The sequence below is a fragment of the Squalius cephalus genome (assembly GCF_949319135.1).
Source record: "Squalius cephalus genome assembly, chromosome: 6".
NCBI lineage: Eukaryota > Metazoa > Chordata > Actinopteri > Cypriniformes > Leuciscidae > Squalius > Squalius cephalus.
This window is the reverse complement of record NC_137127.1, coordinates 12,875,090-12,893,807: the sequence shown is the minus strand read 5'-3', so window position 1 is coordinate 12,893,807 and position 18,718 is coordinate 12,875,090. Positions and strand designations below refer to the sequence as shown.

Genomic DNA, 18,718 nt, shown 5'->3' with positions numbered 1-18,718 from the left:
ATCAGTGTTGTTTTTTTTCATACACTGAAAGTCAATGGGCACCAAACCTGTTTGATTGCCACCAATAGAGGTTTGGGGTGACATGAGGGTGAGTAAATGTTGACAGAATTTTCATTTCTGAATGAACTAACTAGCTTAACCAGCGTAACACGTCCTTGGTCAAGTAGAACCTCTGTAAACAACAGTAAAATCATAAAATAATTACTAAGATTTTAATTCCAAAAGAATTGTTTATTTTCACACTCCAAGATGCAAGTTTTATACGAAACAAAATGAGAAATCAACAAAGGCCTCAGGCTTGCACACTGGATCAATTCAAGAGAAAGTCTGTCTTTAATAAACAGAAAATTGAAGAGACAGGAAAGAGGAATCCTTTTAAAGCTGTGCTGACAGCTCTTGTTAAGAAACTGGAGGGGTTGGAATAAGGTTGTTTTGCATGGTCTCTGTATCTGTCTGAACAGCCTCAGTCTCTATAGACATTTGTGTTAAAAACTGGTAAAAAATTCTGGAATCGGGTTTGCTGACACAACCGCTAAAGATGGAAAGACACTAGCCACATGGTAGAATACCTGAGATATCTACTATAAGCAGTGGTTTCTTATTATTTCTTTAAAAAAAAATAATTAAGTCATGGGAGTCTGACTTTTTTTTGTTTGTTGATGTTGGAATCTAGATTTTCTTGTGTTTTGGAAGAAAGCTTAATTCTGCTCTGTGTCCCACTGTGCACTTAATATTACACCCTTATGCCGGGGACACACTTGACGACTAGCTGAAACATTCCAAGACTGAACTGAACACACTTACAGACTGTTTCCAATGACTGGAGCAGATTTCAAACACCGACTGTGAACACCGACTGAACGCAACTCTGTCTCTGACTCTCTGACAGTCGTAAGCATCAAATTACATTAATAATCGGCCTTACAGTCTTTAAGTGTGTCCCTGGCTTAAGTTACACACAGTCTGCACTACCATACCATTTGGTAAGAGTTTTTTGAAAGTTTTTGAAAGACGTCTCTTATGCTCATCTAAGGCTGCATTTATTTGCTAAAAACAAACACACAGTAACAGCACTCACTGAAATATTTGTCACTGTTAGTTTCTGTTTTCATGGACTTCCAGTTTGTTTCCATTCTCATCATGCGCTCCTTTGTTCAGTTTTCCCTCGCCTCACTATTAGTTCATTTGTGTCAGCTGTGCTCTATTAATTATCCTCGTTTGTGTTGCTATAAGTTGATCCCTCACGTTCATTCTCTGTTTAGTCTACGTTGCTTTTGTGTATTGCCCTGTCTGTTTGTTAATTCGTTGTATCTTTGTCATTAAAACTTCTTCAATTCTACAATTTAAAAAACTATTTTCTATTTTAATAAATTACAACATGTAGTTTAAAGCTGAATTTTCAGCATCAAAGCTCCAATCTTTAGTGTCACATGATCCTTCTGAAATAATTCTAATATGCTGATTTGGTGCTCAAGAAACATTTCTTAGTATTATCACAGTTGGATTATTTGATACTGTAAATAAAAGGTTCAAAAGACTAACATTTATTTTAAATATATAACAATGTAAACATCTTTTTTATTGTCACTTTTTATCAATTTAATGTGTCCTTGCTGAATAAAAAGCCATTTATTTTTTTATCGTACTCTCCCCAAACCTTTGAACGGTAGTGTACATACTGTAAATCCATACAATAAGAAAAATGATTTTGACTCACTAACTCCGACTACTCTAAACAGTCAAAGTCAGGTCTATTTAAAACCCACAGGTGGTTAATTAGCTTTCAGGCAACAAGGACGAAAAAGACACAAGGAGATTGAGACTAAAACTGATGAATAAATAAGGTTGTTGCAGGTTAAGAACAATCTGCAGATGCTGTGAGCAATTCACTTATAGGCCGCAATAGATAATAATACAGTGGCTTAATTCAATAATATGATCATCTTATCATATTTACAGACTTTTAATCAGAAAAGAGCATATTGTTATAACCGTTTTGCTTTTTTAGATTTTTTTTAAATATATATTTTCATTATCACAGGTTTAAACTTAGTCTAACATTGTGTGTTATTTTCACTGATTGAGCTATTCAGTTTTCAATAAAGGAAACAATGTATTTCTTCATTGAATGTATCTTCTCGGTTTTAAAATGTAGGCTAATACTGTAATCAAATATTTACAAATGAATTGATATTAAATCACATCAGAATCAAATTTAGAGCTTGTGAAGAGGAATTAGATTGTGTCGAATCAGGTAATCAGTTAGTTAGAATCTAGGAAAAATAGGACTTTTCTAATAATACATTAAAATATCAATGTCTTGCTGTTTTTTTTTTTATGAAAGAAGAACCGTGTTGTGATTGGAATCAGTTACAAAGCCCAGATAAGACTTTAAAGAAAAGCCAAATTTTGTAGTTATTTCCTAGGCTCCATGCAAGTTTCTGTGGCCAATGAACACATTAAATAAGATGACAGAAAGTCCTAACATTTCAACCCAAGATTGAAACAGTAATGATGTTATTTGTATGGTCAATTTATCATAAAAGCCCTTGAGTTTATCTGAATTCATGGAGACTATCACAGTCACAGTCCAAAAGCTGAAAACAAACAAACACCAAAACGTTTGAAAAAATATACTATACAAAATTTGTGTAGACAGAATTGTCAACGCTGGAGGAATTTAAAGTACACAATTACAAACATATATATACACATAGCATTTATTAAATGAACTGGGTTACACTTTATATACACATTCTTCTAAGTAGGCTAACTTTGCAACTACATGTCAACTAACTGACTTTTAGACTGTTAGGGTTCAGGTTAGTAGAATAAGTTGACATGTAGTTGCAAAGTTAGAATGTCTGTTGTCAAAATAAAGTGTTAACAGATATTAAAGGGATAGTTCACTTTGAAATTAAATTTTGGTATGTTTTAGCTTACCTGAAGGGCATCCAAGATGTAGGTGTCTTTTTCTCCGCAGTAGTTTCAATTTTGATATTTTTAGGTCAAACCGTTCTTGTCTGTCAGTCATATAATGCAGGTCTATGGTCACTGTCTCAAAGAGCATGCACAGAGTCCAAATTAAAACAATTCCCCATCGTCCAAATTAAACAATCCCCCATCTGAGGGCGCGACATCTAGTGTATATATCTATGCACCAGTCTGCGTACACGTCACACAGCAGGATGCGTGCGCGCCCTCAGATCACTTGGACGTGTCTGTGTATAAGAGCTAAAAACGATATAAATACTGTTCGTTTTCTCACACAAACCGCTCGTTTCGTGTCTTAGGCCATCAATGTGTACTTACGATGGGGAATTGTTTTAATTTGGACTTTAATTTGGTGCATGCTCTTTGAGACCGTGACCATAGACCTGCATGATATGACTGACAGACAAGAACGGTTTGACCTAAAAATATCAAAATTGAAACTACTGCGGAGAAAAAGACACCACATCTTGGATGCCCTTGAGGTAAGCAAAAACATACCAAAATGTAATTTCAAAGTGAACTATCCCTTTAAGCAGACTAGTCTAATGAGAGTTAGTTGACGTAGTTGTAAAGTTACTTATAATTAGTAGAATGTCTAAAGTGGACCATCAAAATAAAGTGTTGAGTATAATTATTATTACGGTACGTATTTATTTCAATATTAGTTTCACTATTTTATTTTGTTTTAGAAGTGAAAAAAGTATGTTTCTGTGTTTTCATTTCATATTATTCTAACAAAAATAGCTGTCATAAACCTTTGGCCACAGCTGTAAACTCTTTTATAGACCTTAGTCTGCCAAGAGAAATCAATGAGTAGAGAAATGTTACAATATGCTAATTTTTGAAGAGGAGTTTGCCCTACCCAATCAAATCATCATCTCTTGACATTACAACACTCTCCGGCTGTACCCTCTTTACGACTGTTGATATACTGCATGTCAAACAAGCTGAACGTTGCCAGGGTTGGTCCTGTGCCAAGTCTGGAGCCGTTCACAACATATGAACTCCAGATCTGGCATCTGGCCACTGAACTTCACTCAAACGCCAACTTTCAGCAATAACATTCACTACTGGAGCCACACGAGAACATGGAAACCATTTATGGAACAGTACGTACAACCACGGGGTTCTGCTTAAGCAACGCAACAGGCTGGAAAGCTCTCCAAAAAAATGTGCAAATAGCTGTAGGAAAAGGAGATCATATCTGAGAGATGGCCATGAGAGGTTTAAATGTTACAGGGGAACAGATTAAATTCAGTTTATTTACACAAATGTGCAAAGACCTTGGATCTTTAAACAACATTTTTAACAGCTTATTTTTTTTGCGTGTGTTTTTAATGACATTAGACGTTTCACACAATAACATAAGATTTTGGCTTGTCTTCATTAGGGAATAAATGGTTCTTCATAATAAGATATGTGTGGTTCAAAAATAGCGCAAATAAAGAAATCCAATATTTTCATGCCGTGTAATATTATATCTCTTATCCTATTCCTAAGGTTGGACAAAATAGCCACAGTGATATCTAAATCAATTACTCCCCAAATTTTGCATAGTTAGAATGAGTTTCTGTGTTACAAACTTTTCTCTTCTGACAAAAAATGTATGTAATGCTTTCCTAAATGTATGAATGTCAATATTCTACATACTGCAATGCATACAAAAAGCTGTTTTTGATTCTTTTTACTCCACTGAAAATCACAACAAGGCTCTGAGCAAGTGAGATTTTAGCCGAGCTCCACGTTTAAACTCTCTCTGATGCATTAATATCTCTTTATGAGCCATTGCATAATCCCTGCGCATTAACATTGCTTTCACAAATCATCAATATGATAGAGGGTCAATCTGAGAGATGTTTTGACTCGAGTTCAAAATAGTGGTAAATGTCTTTTGGTCATTGGACAACTAATAGCTAGGCAGACTTTTAGTGCACCATTTTCAAATCTGTAAATGCAGAGGACTATATGTCAAATAAAATGAATTGGGTTAAAATGGGATTATATGGTTGTTGTAAAATTCAAACGACATATGAGCCCCTAAGACCGTGGTGCTATAGTGCACATAAAACACTTGACTTTCAAAACATAATTTTACATTTCTGTTCAAGCCTGGAAAAGTGGGTGGTGCCCATGCTTCTTATAAAACCCCTATATTTTGGAGGAAAATTATTTCTTATGAATTTTTATCATTTATAGCTAAGCCCCTAACTGGACCTATTTTCTGTGGAAAAATAGTCTTTTTCATATTTTACGTAGGCCAATTGTTTGTATTTATCTCAAATAGAATGCACAAAAATATGCTTTAACATCTAAAAGGTTTTACAGACATCTACAAAAGGGTTCAATTCTCATTTAACAACAAAGCCCTCCATACTGAGACCACCATCATGTCATTAATCACAGCATCAGTGGTGCAGGCAGCTGGACCCCTAATGAAAACAAAGGCAGTAAAACACAACCATCTTTTTTTCCCTAAATATCTGCATCAATAAAACAGTACTGGTACCTTCATATCATTGACGATCGCCTGAAACAATCCACCCAGAGCGCCGCACTCCTTCTCCACGCTCTCCATCATGTCACCAAGCCCTTGGTTGTTATTACACGCTTAAGTGAATCAACAGAATAGATTAAATGTTCTGATCCAAATAAGCTGGTCTCTTTCTTCAGCGATTGAGATGAAAGTGTTCCATCACAGCCGAATACAGACCTCTTGTTGCTTCGGATGCAAATGTGAGCAACATGCAGCAGATGTCGGCAAAAAAACGGAAACAACAATTGAGGCTGTCGGGTGGCTCTGTGCCCGTTATCCAGGGAATGATGGCTGGGGTCAAAAGATTTGATTCTCCCCTCCCAACCCCCGGTCTAGGATACAGATGACGATTGGGGTATCATACTAACAATCTGTGCTGTCAGATCCGCGTGGACGAGAGGTTTCAGCTTAAACACTGACACTGTAACGGCGATTTTTGGATGAAAGAAGGAGTCGAGTGATGCAGCGAAAGACGGACGTGATATTCGATCCTCCAGGTTGGTGGGCGGGATCTTTGGGTTGGGGGCGGGGCTTATGGGTGGACATATGGCAAGTGTGTGTGTAGGGAGAGGACAATTGAATGGTGGTCCTTTAAAGTAGCTTTAACGTGTCTTTGTGTGGCAGGGACAAAGTTGACTGCACAGCTGCCACTGCAGGCACTTTTTTTAACCCTTTAATTGTCACAACAAGAAAAATATTTAAAAATATAAAGAAAATCGTTTTTTTAAATAAATTGAATAACATAACTTTGACTTAATAGCCTAATTATAATGATGATGATGAAGTAAAAGACCACTTCACCAGTTTTTTTTTATTATTATTATTTTACAAATAGTGATGCCGTTTTAATAAACTTTTCACATAAATATTCCTGCGGTGTGCCAAAAAAAATGTAAATAAAAATGTACAAATATTACCTGAATATTACTAAACTTTTTTTTTTTGAAGTCATAGCTTGCACATTAAACTTTCGGTTAATGTGAAATTGAGCTCTGAACATTGATGTAATTCAGAGAGTAATCGTGAATCAAAAAGCACCTAATTTCAAATGGCAAATAAAAGTGATTAGAAATGTTATCAGCAAAGCAGTGCATTTTGTTGTCCTGAAGGAAATCCTAAACTGTGATCTAACTGCATAGGGCAAAGTGTCCTAAATCTTGACCTTGCTGCTGGACACTGTCCCTCGAGAGCTAAATGAGCGAAGTGGATACAAAAATTCATTACAGCCCTCTCCTACAGCATATCATATATCAATCTTCTTTTAACTGGCCATCTCCACAAACATATCTCCTACATACTGTTGCCATATGCTATTTGACCATAAAATTCTGATTACCTTCGCTCCCCAAATTCTGGAAAGGATGTTATGCAAGTACTTATAGTTATGTAACGTGGTTGAGAAATAGAAGGAGAGGGTCCCATATCAAATAAACACTTTCTGACTTTGAGCCACAGTTTTCCACCACAGTTTCTCCAAAAGCACTTAATACAGGAACCAGATAGTTTAAAATTAGCTTGACCACAGACTGCAGTGGAAGATGATTGCGGCATGACTGGTTTGCTAAATTTCCAAACTAAAAATTAAAAATTATAAGACTGTCCTGTTAATCTTTTGTGTGCGGGTAAGTTTTATATTAATAAATTAATGTATACACTTCTGGGCAAAGAAAAAAAATGGACCAAGCCCAAAATGGCTAAACACTAAGCTTTTAACTGTCATAACCACAAATTATTGGTCAGGAAATTAGCCAAATTTAAAAAGACATTGCTGTCTGAAATCAGAATTATAATTTTTTTGGCATAACATGGGAAGTTGTGTGGAGTGATGAATAACAATGAAACATGAGTTGCATGGTGACGCTCTAGAGCGATGTCTTCGAAAATATGCGAGAAATATAATAATAAATGCATCCACAGTGAAACATAGGAAAAGGTGTCATTGTGTGGTGGCCTTTTTAGCTGCTGTATTGGTGAGCTAATTCACTGTGAAAGTATTATAATGTTTTGGAGTACAGGAGAATATTACAGAATGGCTTGCTTCTCACAAATGAAAAGTTGTTATCTAAAGAGGAATGATCAGATGTTTTGCTTTCATAAAGACAATGCTGCGCCCCAAATTGCAAATCTGTGTTGAAAATGTTGTGCTACTTAGTATTCTTGAGGAAACAGCAATAGGCCTACATTATTTTAGGTTTCTTTGATGAATATAACGTTCCAAAGAACAGCATTTATTTGAAACAGAAATCTTTTGTAACATTATAAATGTCTTTACTGTCACTTATGATCGATTTAAAGGTATGAGTTGCCAATATGAGTTGCTTTCTTCTGCTGAACACAAAAGAATATATTTTGAAGAATATGAGCAACTAAAACAGGCCCAAGGCCTTTACTTATAGGAAAAAACACACTATGGAAGTCAATAGGGCTCATCAACTGTTTGGTGACCCATATTCTTCAAAATATCCTATTTTGTTTTCAACAGAAGAAAGAAACTCATACAGGTTTGGAACAACATGAGGATGAGGAAATGATGACAGAATTTTCATTTTTGGGCGAACTATCCCTTGCTTGATAAAAGCATTAATTTCTTTAAAACAATCTTACTGACCCCAAACTTTTTAACAGTAGTGTGTATATAGCCCTATGTAAGGGATAATGTATAGCGAGGCGGTTGTTATAACAACCCCGACAGGCTGAACTGGACCCCAACGCGAAGCGACCACAACCGCCTCGCTATACATTATCCCGCTATTACATGGCTACCTACAAAATAATTCAATAATTTGACATAAAATATTGATTTAAAAAGGAGTTTATTGATTTAAAAACGATTGTATTGCTTCCGCTAAAGAAAATAGTCCATTCCGCGTCCATAGCGACGCTATTTTTCATCGCAGCGGTCTGTTATCAAGAAATAACAGACCACATTCTACATTGGAATTCAACCAAGCCATGTAATAATTATAAATAAAATATTATATTTGAGTGTATTATTATGACCGCCGCTAGCGTAGCTAGCGAAAGCGGTCATATAGGGATTGTCAAAGTTTTTTTTTTTTTTTTTTTTCGTCATCTACTGAATTTTTCGTCAACGATACCAGGGACACCGAAACACCGGGGAACATGAAATTTGGTGGGCATGTAGCCCCACTAGACTTTTACGGAAAAATTTCGTTTGGTCCACGGGGGCCACTCCCCCCCGCGCTGGGCCCCCCCAAACCCAAAAAATGCAGTTTTTCTTAAATAACTACCTGAACCGTGGCACCGAGGATGAAGAAATTTTTATGGTATGTTGCTCTTAAGGGCCCACATCAACCTAGCCCATAATCAATTGTCAAAGTTTTGTTGTTTTTTTTCCCGTCATCTACTGAATTTTTTCGTCAACGATACCAGAGACACCGAAACACCGGGGAACATGAAATTTGGTGGGCATGTAGCCCCACTAGACTTTTACGGAAAAATTTCGTTTGGTCCCCGGGGGCCAATTTTGTTAACATTGTTTTTTTAAAACTCTGGGACCAGGGCTACAAGATAAAACCACTTTTTTGGGGAAAAAATGTTTTTTATTTCAGTAAAACACAACAAACCCATGCCAAAGTCAGATAACTGACTTTTACCATCAACAGGCACCTCAACCGTTTGGTAGAGGTTTGTAGAAATTGAATGGGAGGGTCCTTTGAAAAAAAAATCACAGATTTTTCATACTTAGTATGTATAAGTATATTTTTTGTGGAAAGCCAGTGCAGGCCTGAGCGGCGGTCATATTTTGTACCGCCATGCGGTACATCTAGTTCATTTTCATTCATATGCTTGGACGACATATTTTGGCTCAACAATCCACACATAAAAACGACACACAAAAAATCAAGAACTTGCAATAGACTGCAAGTAGCATATATGTATTCTAAAACTGAATTTCAGCAATAAGCAAACCACTTTAGTGAACCACTGAAAAGCTGTTTTTATATAGTTATAATAAATGAGCCAACTGCATATAACTGACCACAATGAAACTGTGACCACAATTTCCTGGAGTAGTGCTAAAGAAATCTAAAAGCCCCCCAGAACTTTTCCAAAGGAGGAGGATGTTGTTGTGTTTCTCACATCACTTACAACCAGGAACATTCTGTTCTTTAAAACAGCTGAATTCCTCCAAAAAGATAAAGTCAAGGAACCACCTCCGACCTTCACAGTATTTAGGAGGCTGTAAACCTCATATTTGACAGGTTTGGTCGAGCCAGAATGGGAGCTTGATGTTTTTCAGTACAGCTCTTATGTATGTGATGGCTCTGTTGGGCCTTTTAGATGATACTACCACACGTACACTCCATCAGTGAACCTCTATGACCCTCACAATTGAAAAAAAAGAAAAAAAAAACGGAACAGAAAGCATAGTCTGCATTAGATCATTTCTAAAAACAGAGCTGAAACTTTATAATCTGTGATGGGATCACTCTCACCTTTCCTTTATTATTATTATTCATTAACTGAGTTATGATGTGGGATGAAAACAAGCAACAAATGGCAAGTATGAACTTCTTAAGATCACGCACATATGTTTTGGGTAACAGTTATTTTTATGAGCATGGTGGTACTTAAAATACCATTCTAACCATAGTCTGTCTCCTGACTGGAGGAGAACCATCTGTGGTACCGTAACATTCATTCCTTCCCGGCCCCTCGCTGTCCCTGCTGAGGAGTCGGTGGGTTGCAGGGATTCCGGGTGCTTGAGCCATGCTGGGGCCTTTACTGAGAACATTTGAGCCAGTGGAATTTCCTCTTGCGCAGCCCGCTAAGCCAAAGGATTCCTGAGGATCTGCTAAACAGCAAGAAGGCACGTGCATCTCCTTGTGCTTGTGAAAGAGACAGAGAAAACAGATATGCAGAGAGCATGAAGCAACAGAGAATGATAGATAGTGTCTTACCAAGAGGTAGGTTATTAAACGCAGAAATATTTAAACATCTACTCTACCAATCAAAATTTTGGGGTCAGTAAGATTTTTTTTTATTTTTTTTTAGGATATTCAGCAGGACACATTCAGTTGATTAAAAGTGTCAGTTAAAGCCATTTATAATGTTATAATATATATAGGCTATATATATATATATATATATATATATATATATATATGGGTCATTGACGAATAAGGTTTTTAAAAGTGTAAAAAAATAGAATGGAGATATAACTATATTTGAAACCATTTTTTAGTTTACTTAGTTTTTTAGTTTAAGATTTTGTGGTTTGTACAATCAATTAATTTTGTCCTTTTTTACAAGATGGAAAAAATGTCACCAAAAAAGTCATTCGGTTTATCCACTGATTTGAAAGTTAAAAACTGATTTGACATTGATGTTGAGATAGTATATAGTGTGTACCACAGAAGAAATATTAAAACAAATTATCACTGATCTCATAAATGTAATCATTTATTGGACTACTCTAAACACTCCAACATATTCAAGTAAAACATTGCACAGGGAAAGGAGAAAAGGGGAAATGTAAAAAAGAGAGCCTTATCTGCTTTATATTTGTACAGTATTATTGTAGTTCCTTTAGTTATTAAAAACAATATTATTCCATTTAAATATTTACTATATCGGTTTTACCGAATGACCTTTTGACACTTCAAAATCTTTAAAATACCTTTATATGTTGTAAAATATAATTAAAACCTTTTGGATTCAGTAAAAGAGATCTAGTTGTACTACATACTTTGGATGTTATATATTTGTTTTTTTATTATTATTAAGGCCTTTGGACAAAAAAAATGACCCGTCACGTCATTGACTCATATACATAAATGCTGTTCTTTTGAACTTTATAATCATCAGAGTATCCTGAAAAAAGTGTATCATCAAAAATATTAAACAGCACAACTGTTTTCAACATTGATAATAAATGTTTCTTGAGCACCAAACCATATAAGAATGATTTCTGAAGGATCATGTGACACTGAAGACTGGAGAAATGGTTGCTAAAAAAATTCGCTTTGGAATAAATTACATTTTAAAAAATATTTAAATAGAAAACTGTTATTTTTAATTGTAATATTAATTCACAATATTTCATTTTTAATGAAATTGCATTTTTAATCAAATAAATGCCGCCTTGGTAAGCATAAGACCTATCCATACTTAGTCACTTATGCAATAGTTCAAGATCTCTAAACTATGTAAACATAAGCAAACAATGAAATATTGTGTTTATCCCATTTCAAGTGTGTTACACAAGACAGGATGTTTGACAGGGACAGCCAACCATAGTTTAATCACTGGACATAGTGTTCTCAGTGTAAAGAGATATCTGTGAAATTGCGCATTTATAAACATACAGTAGCCTCGGTAAGTATTTGGACACTTAATTCACTTAAAATGTCTGAAAGTCCCTGCATAGATATAAAACATCTGTATTATTATCATATACATTCTTTTAGTAGATGAACTCAGTTTCTCTCAAGTTCATAGACTAGCAGGCACAGATGTAGCTCATCATATAAACTATGAACATGATAAACCAGAAGACTGACTGAAGTGTACAAATACTTTTGGGGTGCGCTGTATCACAATTAAAATTAAAACCCTTTGCTCCTCCTCAGTTTTACCCGAAGCACAAAATCAGGTGCTAGATAGAACCATCTTAATATGAAACAGCTTTAAAATTCAGTGATTTTTACGAACACCTTTGTGATATAATGTTCTGCACAGCACAGCTGCTTATTCTAGCAAACAAAGAAAGATGTTTGTGTCAAGAAATCAGAGACGTTCTTTAAATAAACCAGCGAGAGGAGAAAATCTGCTGGCTTTGCTTGCTATCTTCCTCTTTCATTCTGTGTCATTACATCTGGCTGCCAAGAAGTAGCATGACAAATGTATTTTCCCTCTCCTCTAGTTTTCTTTCAGGCAGAACATTCTCTGACCACATGAACCGCACAAGGATTCTAAACAGAGGCCAAAGGTATCACAGACAGGCTGCAGGAACAGAGAAAGACTCTTAAAGGGACAGGGAATTGTGTATTTAAACTAGAAGGGCAAAGGTCAACTTAAGAAATGAACCGACTGTATCTCTTCAGAGACTACCGCACTGTATTGACATGTAGCAGCAATTCTCATACCTAAATTAATTACATAAAAATAAAGGATGAGGATGCCCAGGGACCTCAAGTCTAAATGGAGTTTCTAGTGTAATAATGCAGCTTTTTTAGAAACTATTACTGTGAAATGTTATTGGAGAAAGTGCAAAAGAAGTGTAAATGTTGCCCTCTGCTGGATTTCATACCAAATGGTCCATCGGACTTCCATTTCCTTTCCAACAAGTTTAAGTGTCAATAAACAACTGAGGATAAGAATTAGACACATCAAAAGCAGAAAAGTTACCAATTGTATTTTTTAATCAATCATTTTAATTTTCTTGACAAATCGATTGAAAAATATTCAACAAAATAAAATGTGATCAATTTAAAAAATACTTATTTTATAGTACATTGTCAGGTTCCTTTGCATAATTGCGTGATTTGTCTGGACTCTGCATTCGTGACTGTGGTCAGGTTGACAAACTGTTTTAGAATATATAATACTCTTTCAGATACTGAAATATATGGCTGTGGGGTTTGGCAAAAACCAGAAAAATATTTCAGGCCTAAATGTAAACCATACAGACATTTGCATTGCAGCATTTCAGTGTAATAATTATGGCAGCATTAATGCTGGATAGTGACGTGCTTTGCAATGCAATGCAATGCAATGCAATGCAATGCAATGCAATGCAATGCAATAATGCAATAAAATGCAATAAAATGCAATAAAATAAAATAAAATAAAATAAAATAAAATAAAATAAAAGGTACTATAATCAAAAACTTGCTAAGAATTATGCTAAAATCTCCCAATTAAATTGCAGGATGGTGCAGGTCTGCTGATGGTTCAGTTGTGCCTAGTTCATCTGTGTCAAACACTAGCACACAACAGGCTAAAAGGCTGAAAAATAATAAAATGTACACTCACTGTGTAAAAAAACGGTTCAAAGTCTGTATGTGACAAATGGTACAAATGTAAAGCCTTGACGATGTAAAAATAAGCAATCTCAAAGAGCCGTCTCCTTAGATTCTGCCACCACTGGTGCCGGACGGAAGGTCAGAATTTCAGTGAAGGTGAGTCCTGGGGTCAAAGAAGGAATAGAAAGACAGAGGAAGAGAGAACAGAGGGAAACTGGTTATTTCTTTAGCTCTTGGGAATAAACTATCACACCTATAAGAAATACTTGCTAATTAATGCCTTATGCATCTTTAAACAAACGTTAAAACTAGTTGTCTCATCCGTTACACCAATTACTGTGAATTTAAAGTCACTCATATCAAGCTTTTCAGCTCAAACCTACGTTTCCATTGCTCCACTGACTGATCAGCCTCATCTAGTGAATGGTCATACGGTGGGGCCTCAGTTTCCTCCTCTGGTTCATGAAACTCAGAGAAGAAAGGAAGAGCCAGTCCCTCTGCCGCTGTTATTCTGCTCTCAGGGTCCAAGAGCAGCATGCTGTCTAACACATTAATCGCTGAAAGGGAGAGCAACATAGAGTCAATATGACACACAATTATGTGACATTCGAAATTGTTTTCAGCAAATGTATGTATGAAAGATGTACTTGGATCAAATTGTGTAGAGCATGGTGCTAACCAGAGTTGGGTAAGTTCCTCTAAAAAAGTAATTGATTAGTAGCTACTAAATCCTGTATCAATCTCAACCAGTTGAACAATACAAGGATAAACATAAAACTGCTCTTTTAATTCTTTCAAATAAATAATATAAAATTGCATAAATTATTCTTGAAATGACCAAAGTATTTAAAGGGAGAAGGTTACATTAAAAACAAGTAACATTAACATTTAAAATAAGAGGTTACATTTTGATGATAAATACACTATTGTTTTATATAGAATTGTCTATACAGTATTTAATGCAATTACATCAGAAGTAACTGTAATTCAATTACAGAAAAATAAGAATAATCCCTTACTTTACTTTTTCAAAGGAAAAGTAATTGAATTCCAGTTATTAATTGTAACTGACTGCAGTAAAAGTTGTGGTTACACTTTATTTTAAGGTGTCTGTGTTAGAGTTTAATTATACTTAGGGTTAAGGTTAGGAATAGAGGTTGGTTTAGGGTTAGTTGCATGTAATTATGCATAATTTATAGTTAGTACTACAGTAATTACATGTAACGTGTAACAAGAACACTGTAAAATAAAGGGTTACCAAAGTTGCTTTGAATAAAAGCATCTGCCAAATGCATAAATGTAAACTTAGCTCATACATAACTTGTCCATGGACTTTTATAATGATCAAGATTTTAGGTTAACATTTATCTGAATGAGTTTATTTAAAAGTGATCCTGGTGTATTTCTGGATTTATAAAAGTACAAATATTAAAAGTATAAAATTGCATGCATATTGAATAACAATAATTGCATAATAAAAAAAAGAATAAAACAATTATCAAAATACTTATTTATGATATGAATACTATTTAATAAATGATACCAATAATTAAAAACATATTAAAAACAAACTGATTGAGCAAAACACTTTCAAAACACTCTTACCATGTGGGTTAACGTTTGGTAACAATGCCCAAAGATCTTTCTTTTTAAGTTTTGGCAACTTTGTTATGTAGTTTCTAGCCTAGAAAAAAGAATATACCATGTGACTTTGGATTTTCACATCTCGAAAGTATTCATTATATATCTGGAGAGAGTTCTGCAAACTAATCTTAGTAGGAAAATATGAATGAAACACACATCTTCAGACTGTAGTTTGGCTGTGAACTCTTTTGTTGGCGTCCCTGTAATCTTCATGATCTCCATCAGCTGATCCAAGTCTGATGGAAAATGGTCAAGGATTCAAATACACTGGGGATGAGACTTAGGGACATAATCACCACATCAAAACCACAGGTTTTTTTTTTTTTTCAGGTTTTTCACAGTTGTCCTGCAAGGAAGGATACGGTCATTTCCTTTGAACAGTGGTTTCCCTAGCAGCATCTCTGCCATGATGCATCCGACCGACCAGATGTCCACTGAGGGGAACATTCAAACAAACACAACACATACAGTATCTCTGAATTATCATTAGTTTAAATAAATAATGAATTAAGCACTTTCTATTGCTTTTATGAGAGCAGCACTGATATATAACCACTATATATATAACCTTTAACCACTAATCTATAATAAATTATATTAAAAAATACTATATTATTATTATTTATGATATTAAAGAATTAGTGCATGAAATGTGAGACTAACCAGTCTGCGTGTAATGCATCCAGCTAAGAATGACCTCAGGCGCTCTGTACCAGCGTGTCACAACATAGCCCGTCATTTCACTGTCTGTTTGCCGTGCTAGACCGAAATCCAGGATCTATAAATGTAAGACACGGAACAATAAGGCCTCAAATAAATCTTAATCTCTACAAAAGGCATACAGGATTAATAAAGCACGTGGTGAGATACCTTAAGCTCACACTCCTCATTTACTGCCAGATTGCCTGGTTTGAGATCCTGCAAGGCATCAGATGAGGTTAGTGGTTTCGTAGTGAGAAATACATGTTTACATATGTGTTTAAGACTGACACAGCTGTGCTCACCCTATGAATGATTCCAGCAGCATGGATATACTGTAAACACAAAGCGATTCATGAAAATATGTTTGCGAGGGTGTGTAAGCCTGCATTATTACAATACTCACTTTGAGTCCTTTCAAAATCTGGTAGACCAGATACTGGACCTTGTCCTCTGACAGTCTCTGCATTTTCATCAACTTTCCAAGATCAGTAGCCATAAAAGGCATGACCAAGTAACTGTGCAAAAGACGAGGAGAATCAGAAAATGATCATGCCTCCATACATCCAAAAAAACAAGCTGTCACAATCACAATTGTGACCAAATGGTCAAAGCATGACAGTTTAAGATTGTAAAATACTCACAAGTCATGGAATCTGTCTAGAGAAAGGTCTGCAGTGAAAACATCCACAAGTCCAATAACCTGTACCAATTTAAAAAGAGAAAGTGGTTGCCAAATACAGCACAGAATGAGACTGTAAATCTGTTTATTTACAACAGGGCGGATGTGAGTGCCCAGAGCATGCAGTATTAATCTTTGGTGTCCTACATTATCATGCTTCATGTGTTTGAGCAGCCTGAGCTCCCGATAAGCTCTTTTGGCAAACAGATCAGATTGGAAGGGACGATGGAGTTTCTTGATGGCAACCTTTGCCCCTGTCCTCCGGTCAAACGCATAGCTGAGGAGTGAATCACCAGTTGTAAACAATTACATTAGAAATGTAATTAGAAAACAGATACATAGTAGAATTTACCACAAAAGAAGCTTGCTTTCGCAAGAGAAACGCCTATGCACAAACAATTGAACATTTGAACACATACTGTAGCTATGTAAACAAATGTTGACAACAAATGTTTTTACATTGCTTTAACTCATCAAAAAGTGTTAAGCAATTTTCAACCTTTTTTATAAGTTACAAGTTGATTGTACTTAAAAATGTAAAGGAATAGTAAAATCTGTCATAATTTACCCACCCTCAAGTTGTTTCAAACCTGTATGAATTCTTCTGCTGAACACAAAGGAAGATACTTTGAAGAATGTCGGTAGCCAAACAGTTGATGTACCCCATTGACTTCCATAGTAGGAAAAAAATACTATGGAAGTCAATGGGGTACATCAACTGTTTGGTTACCGACTTTCTTCAACATATCTTCTTCTGTGTTCAGCAGAAGAAAGAAATGCATACAGCAGGTTTGAAACAACTTGAGGGTGAGTAAATGATGACAAAATTTCCATTTTTAAGTGAACTATAAAGCAGCAACTTTTATTTTTTACAGTGTATATTTCTGTTTTTCTTAAGTGATCTATTTTAATCAATATGAAGGTCTAGTCTGAAGACGAGTGATTTTAGGGGTAGTGAGTGATATTATATTATTATATATTTTTTATAATATTAATATAATATAATTTCAAAGTGCATAAATGTTGCTATTTACTAAATTAATGGCAGATTAAGTTGTGGGACGTGCCTCAAGACGCCAACAGTGGTTACTCGGAGATAATCCTCTGGGACTTTTTAAAGGAAGCATGAAAACGTAATAAACCATCATCACCAATGGCATTAGTCAACAGCTGCCATCTTACAATTATAAACTACAACGTTGTTTTGCAGGCACTTAATTTTGAAACTCTCAATTTCTGTGTTTATCTTATATATCCCTGTAAACACGCATGGATACAACATATGACTCGCAAATATGCTACAATTTGGATCGCATCAAAACATTTTAGTGGCATCTTTATCATAAAATAGTCTCAATTTTTTTTCCCTTGTGCTCGCCTATACGGACGTTCACATCATTTCTGAATAGATCCCAGACATATTTTGTTCTGCTAGGCTACAGTGACAATGCATTAAGTGTTTTTAACATATAAATCACGATTCTTTCCCGGAAGTGGGCTACATAAAATGAGAGCAATAACTCACCATACTGTACCATATGCCCCCGTTCCCACCTGTTTCAGATCTTTGTATCTCTCCGGGACTTCCCAAGCGGTTTTATTTACCTCCTGGCGATAATATCCAGGTCTTGATCGGACAGACATATTGGTGAATACTCCTTTAAATGTGCTGTCCCGAGTACCACAGCTGTGATTTCCAGGTTTACCTGAACACGGATAATAGCAATCTACCTGTCCGCGTTCAGGCTGTGCGTGTGCGCGTAACCGCTCCCTCTCCGGCGTGGCTGTTTATGGCAAGCCGTTTGAACAGTTATTGCGTAAACTTAACTAATTTTCATTTTTATGTTACTACCTACTAGTAATTTAAAAAAATAAGTAATCTAGGGTATTTGTATCTTTTTTTATTTTTATGTCACTAAGAGCTATTTTTTTTTAGATACTAGCATAAAGTCCTTTTCAAGGAAAGTCTGTTCACTAGGCAGCACATCGCCCCCGGGCAGCCAAGACCAAATCCTATCTATTTGAATGGGGAATCCTAAAATCTCTTGAAAAATTTCAAATCAGCAACAAAATCTGACATTACTGTCCCATAATTGTTGTTTCTTATGCTCAAATGGCATTAAAAATGCTTATCTTTCAGGCTAGACGAGCCAATGCGCATGTGCAGTCCTAAAC

At 35.6% G+C, this 18,718-nt stretch overlaps 2 protein-coding genes across 4 annotated transcripts in view; both read right to left on the bottom strand.

Moving 5' to 3' along the window:
* mtss1la (MTSS I-BAR domain containing 2a) overlaps nucleotides 1-6,034 on the bottom strand; it is a 35,647-nt gene extending 29,613 nt beyond the window's left edge. For all 3 annotated transcript variants that reach the window (XM_079874476.1, XM_079874474.1, XM_079874475.1), the window contains exon 1: nucleotides 5,501-6,034. In XM_079874476.1, coding sequence (XP_079730602.1) covers nucleotides 5,501-5,572 — 72 coding nt within the window. In that variant the 5' untranslated portion in view covers nucleotides 5,573-6,034. The remainder of the gene's footprint in view (nucleotides 1-5,500) is intronic.
* Nucleotides 6,035-12,892: 6,858 nt separating this feature from the next.
* mapk12a (mitogen-activated protein kinase 12a) lies at nucleotides 12,893-18,314 on the bottom strand. The gene is made up of 12 exons (XM_079874500.1): nucleotides 18,069-18,314; nucleotides 16,691-16,820; nucleotides 16,506-16,564; nucleotides 16,268-16,379; nucleotides 16,167-16,196; nucleotides 16,033-16,080; nucleotides 15,826-15,940; nucleotides 15,525-15,596; nucleotides 15,319-15,398; nucleotides 15,124-15,202; nucleotides 13,902-14,075; nucleotides 12,893-13,681 (listed from the first exon to the last, which is right to left on the bottom strand). The coding sequence occupies exons 1-12, from the start codon at nucleotides 18,185-18,187 to the stop codon at nucleotides 13,608-13,610; spliced, it is 1,092 nt and encodes a 363-aa protein (XP_079730626.1). The 5' UTR covers nucleotides 18,188-18,314; the 3' UTR covers nucleotides 12,893-13,607.
* Between the last annotated feature and the right edge of the window lie 404 nt (nucleotides 18,315-18,718).

Coding starts and splice junctions, on each gene's coding strand:
- mapk12a (XM_079874500.1), bottom strand. CDS start 18,187: ATGTCTGTCCGATCAAGACCTGGATATTATCGCCAGGAGGTAAATAAA. Junction 16,380..16,505: donor CTAGACAGATTCCATGACTT/GTGAGTATTTTA, acceptor TCTTTTGCACAG/TTACTTGGTCATGCCTTTTA. Junction 13,682..13,901: donor GTCAGTGGAGCAATGGAAAC/GTAGGTTTGAGC, acceptor CTTTGACCCCAG/GACTCACCTTCACTGAAATT.